The sequence below is a fragment of the Palaemon carinicauda genome, chromosome 17 (genome assembly GCF_036898095.1).
Source record: "Palaemon carinicauda isolate YSFRI2023 chromosome 17, ASM3689809v2, whole genome shotgun sequence".
Lineage (NCBI taxonomy): Eukaryota > Metazoa > Arthropoda > Malacostraca > Decapoda > Palaemonidae > Palaemon > Palaemon carinicauda.
Window position 1 is genome coordinate 11,312,275 of NC_090741.1, and position 5,000 is coordinate 11,317,274.

The 5,000-nt window shown below is 30.8% G+C and overlaps 1 protein-coding gene across 1 annotated transcript in view; it reads left to right on the plus strand.

The window, feature by feature from the left end:
- LOC137656216 (uncharacterized) overlaps positions 1 to 2,049 on the plus strand; it is a 15,538-nt gene extending 13,489 nt beyond the window's left edge. Inside the window, exons 3-4 of the mRNA XM_068390387.1 lie at positions 1 to 115; positions 1,787 to 2,049. The exon at positions 1 to 115 is cut by the window's left edge and continues 54 nt beyond it. Of these exons, the coding sequence (XP_068246488.1) occupies positions 1 to 115; positions 1,787 to 1,999 (328 nt within the window). The 3' untranslated portion in view covers positions 2,000 to 2,049. The remainder of the gene's footprint in view (positions 116 to 1,786) is intronic.
- Positions 2,050 to 5,000: the final 2,951 nt, after the last annotated feature.

Consider the following 5,000-nt stretch of genomic DNA (forward strand, 5'->3'; position numbering starts at 1 on the left):
CTCCCTTGGGCTTGTCAAACCTTGGTGGCATGTGGACCTTGGAGAAGAGAGGCTCATTTACCAAATCCAGATCTTTCCAAGGCAGATATATTATACGAGGTTCCACGACGTTGAGGTAAGGCCTAGTTGGTATCCGGGATCGAGAGAGGAACTTTTGCTAGAGATCATCAGTGGGGGAGTTCACATATTTAAAGGTTTAAAGGGCACTCGTGAATTGCACAGGCAAGGGACACAGACATTACCCTATCAAGCAGGACAATACCCAAGAGACTGACCATATATATACAAAGGATCAGCTCCAAAGTCAATTCTCTACACATGCTGGGGCCAACGAGGGCCAGCCAGTGGCTGCTAATGACTCAGAAGATAGACATATAGGCTCCGCCAACATTAGATCATAAGTAGGGTGAGGTTGCAGCCACCGAAGGAACTAACGAGTTTGAGAAGGACTCGAACCCCAGTCTGATGATCACCAGTTAGGGATATACTACATAGGCCACGACAAGTTAAAGTTTAGGGACTCCACTTTCTTGGGAGCCGGAATGAAAGAAACGTTGTGTGCATTTACAAAATATAAGAGGAAAATTACCTAAAGTTTTGCAGTAGTTTTACACACGATGTCTTTTGCAAATACTGCCAGTGCCATCTGTTGACGCTTTTTTTTTAACTACATCATTAAGTTTTAAAAGTCAAGTTTGTTACATTGGACATCTGAAGTCTGGACATATAAAGGGTTCCATTATCTCAAATAACTTCGGTCCTACATAAATCTAAATCCAGCCCTGAGCATCATCTATTTTCCAAATGATTTCATGGAGCTTTTTTAAGATATATTACTTAAATATGTAACATTGGAGAATAGTTTCTTTCAGAATTTTCCCGCTGTGAAATTTAGGTGATATATGACTTATGGTTTATTCCACTATTTTCCCCCAAATTTTCTCATTATAAATGGCTTACCAAGTTTCAGATGTTCTAATCTTACAAGAATATCGTTTGCTGGTAATGAGATTACTTTCAACCAATTCTCCTAAAACTCCATAACATTATCAAATATCATTCTTAGATATAGAGGTTAAAGTAACCATTTTCAATATGGTTTTCCGTATCTAGCAATGTTGGCTGAATTCTTTGTTGAAAATTCAGATTACTGGTATTTATCGGTTACCTAGATCATATTATGTAAACATCATAGATTCTGATATAAATATATACAAATATAAACATATATATGTACATATATGTATGTATATATGTATATATGCATATACTGTATATACATGCACACACACACACACACACACATATATATATATATATATATATATATATATATATACATATATATATATATATATATATATATATATATATATATAATATATATATATATATATATATATATATATATATATATATATATATATATATATATATATATATATATATATATATATATATATACTGTATATATGTGTGTGTTTGTATGTACAGTATATGCATATATATGTGCATATATATATACATATATATGTATATATATATATATATATATATATATATATATATATATATATATATATATATATACATATATATATATATATATATATATATATACACACACACACACACATATATATATATATATATATATATATATATATATATATATATATATATATATATACAATGTATCTATCTTTTTGTTTATTTGTATGTATATTATATGCATATGTGTGTGACATTTGTTAGGCTGCTAACTATTATTATTGTATTATTACAGGTTCGAGTCGGTAACACCGCCATCCACGACGGCAACTTCACATCATTCAGTCTCTTGTGTACTTATATGAAAATCTATGTGTTAGGTGAAGGCCATCTTATGTGTTCGAGATACAAGGGCGTCTTTGGAAGATACATCAGCATCCAGATTACAGCCGCAACAGCTGAATACCTACAACTTAATGAAGTCAGTGTCTATGGCCTCAAGAAATAGACTCCCACCCTCACAGCTTAGTTCTGATACAACACTCTCCCTGAAATACATTCACCTTTAAAACTACAGAAAGTCTTCAACTTAAAAACTTGATAGGTTTCAAGAATATGTTCGTAAGTATATTTTTATTTCAAATTTTGGCCCATGGTAGGCTTCATCTAACTCACTTGCCCAAATATTTTAGCTGTAAAAGCCAACAAATATTTTTGTTCATATTGCAAATATTGTCTTACTTACTGCATTATATGGTATTGTTTTATCACAGAATTTGATCATGAACTTTTGATACAATATCTGAGACTTATGATTTCAGTTGTATTTGTGTTTGTATCTCGGACTGTTTGTAAGTAGAATATTTGTAAGTCAAAAGTTTTTAAATCAAATGTTTGTAATTTGATGACCTCCTGTAATTACAATATTTGGTTCTTTTGACAGACGGAAGTCAATTCGATAGATGTTAGCGTGACACTTTAGAGATCTGTAATAGGGAAAGATTTCTTGGGCAAATCGTAAAAAAGGTGGAGCTTTTATTCAATCAATCTATTTATAAATAAAACAATTGTCTTATGGTGTTGAACATTTGTGTCATGAGTAGGCCTACTTTTATTTATCAAGATTTTAGTTGATACTATACAGTACTCCATGGTTATAGAAACTTGACAGAATATCTCACGATATCTAAACCGTACAATATATATCATGGGCGTAGGCGTAGGATGGGGAGGGGAGGGGCTATAACCTCCCCCACCCAACCACTTTTTTTGACAAATATTTTCTTGTCTATCTTTTACTTCAGAAAAGACGAAAAGATGTTGAACTGTATAAACTTATTAACTCAGAAAAGATTCAAAGATATAAAAAGGATATATATAGTAATTCATTCTTCCTAAAAATTATAATTCAAAAGCAATTTCTTGAATAGAAGGTATTTTTAACATGCATTTCCATGTTAGATTACGAAATTATTCTTTATATATATATATATATATATATATATATATATATATATATATTTATATATATATGTATATGTATATATATATATATATATATATATATATATATATATATATATATATATGTGTGTGTGTGTGTGTGTGTGTGTGTGTGTGTGTGTGTGTGTGTGTGTGTGTATTACTGCTAATGTTTCGACTGAATCAAAAGCTTTCTCATAGGCTTTAAATGTCAAAAGCTTTCTCATAGTCTTTAAATGTCTAAAGCATTCTCATAGGCTTTAAATGTCAAAAGCTTTCTCATAGGCTTTAAATGTCAAAAGCTTTCTCATAGGCTTTAAATGCCATCCATAGCGGTTTGTCATACTGGGTAGTTTTTTTCATTAGCCGGTTAATCACATGGATCTCGTCAGTTGTTTAATATCCGCTTCTAAAACTTGTCTTAGCTGAGTAGAGGCAAGCATTCTTTCCATTTTGCCTAATGTGATCTTTGTGAATATTGGGTGGTAATTTTTAGGTCTTTTTTATCTCTCTTTTTGTGAATTAATATGATATATATTTTTTTTTCTAAGCTGAACGTAAAGAGCAGTCTTACAAACATTTTGTGTAAAGTTCAGCGAGATTTGCTACCAAGAAATCTCCTCATTCTGTTATTAAATCCTTTGTTAGGACATTTTCTGCTATGTCTCTTGTTATCTCTTTCAACTTTTTTTCCTTCTACTGCTACTTTCGGTACCGGCTCAGGTGTTTCCTGATTTCTATTGGCAAAGTTATTTCTTATATCAATATTCTATAGCATTATACCGAAATCCTTTGCAATTTTCATCACTGCATCTTTTTTGTTAGTACATCCATTTTCCTCCGTTAAAATATTTATCTGTTGGCACACTATTCCACATCTTCCTTTCATTAACTTGATGCTTCTTTCTTTCCCTGGTGTCTCCTCTATTTTTAATCTAATTGTGTTCAATAACTTATTGTGTTTTTAGTTTGTTTACTGTTTTGGATATTTCTGCTAATTCTATCTTAGCTCACTTGGATTTTACCCTCAACTCCAGTGTTCTCATTATTAGAATTTTTTTTCTTTTTTTTTTCATTTAGATTTTCCTTGATCTTGGTTTGCAAGATTTCCATAGATCCCATGTGCTGTTTCCAATACAAATTTTGTTAAATTACTGTACATTTCTTCTTTATTTGTTTTCCTTTCATCACATACCCAGGAGTAGATGTGTTGTATTGCTAAACTGAACTCTCTCATGCTTCTCTCTTAAAACTTTAACTAAATTAACTTTTTAACTGGAAGTAAAATATTTTTCGTGTTTTTTTATAAATTTGGGCTTCACCATGTCCATTTTCTATGTTAATTTTCATAAACTAGAGTTCTCATGATTATTATTCTTTTTCAGCATATTGTACAAGAATGTCTCATATGATGTTTCTTGTATCACCTTTATATTTGACCTACTTTACATGAAAATCACTCAAAACAAATGGAAAAAATAGCCTTATATGTTTTCATGAATATCACCAGATCTCTATAAAAAGTTTCCTTTTCTTCCTCTTTATTGGATGTTGTTGGTAAAGTTTTATATTTTATTTTAGTATGATAATTAATCCTAGAATTCTATCATTGATATCTATAGTTCATCTGTTACCTGCACAATCTTTATCAATAAAAGAAAAAAAATCACGTTCTTGGTTCTTTTCATATCCTCTGAAGCCAAATATATGACCATCATTTAACTCTGTATAAGATTCCTATTATATCCCAATTTAATTATTTTAACATTTCTAGCATTACACCAAGGTCCTCTTCCCTAGACAGGGACCTGACATTGTACGTTGCGAGGTTCAGTTTTCAAATGTATTCTTTTCTATCCGACACAAACAAACAAGTAGACGCAAACATACGCATATTATATCTATAAAATAGAAACTAGACCATATAAAAAGTAGAAAGGCATTTAAAATTCTAAAGATAGAACTGGAACTGAAAAACACATGATAGATATAATAAACCGTAAGTAAAAACATAGTAGGCTTAGAAA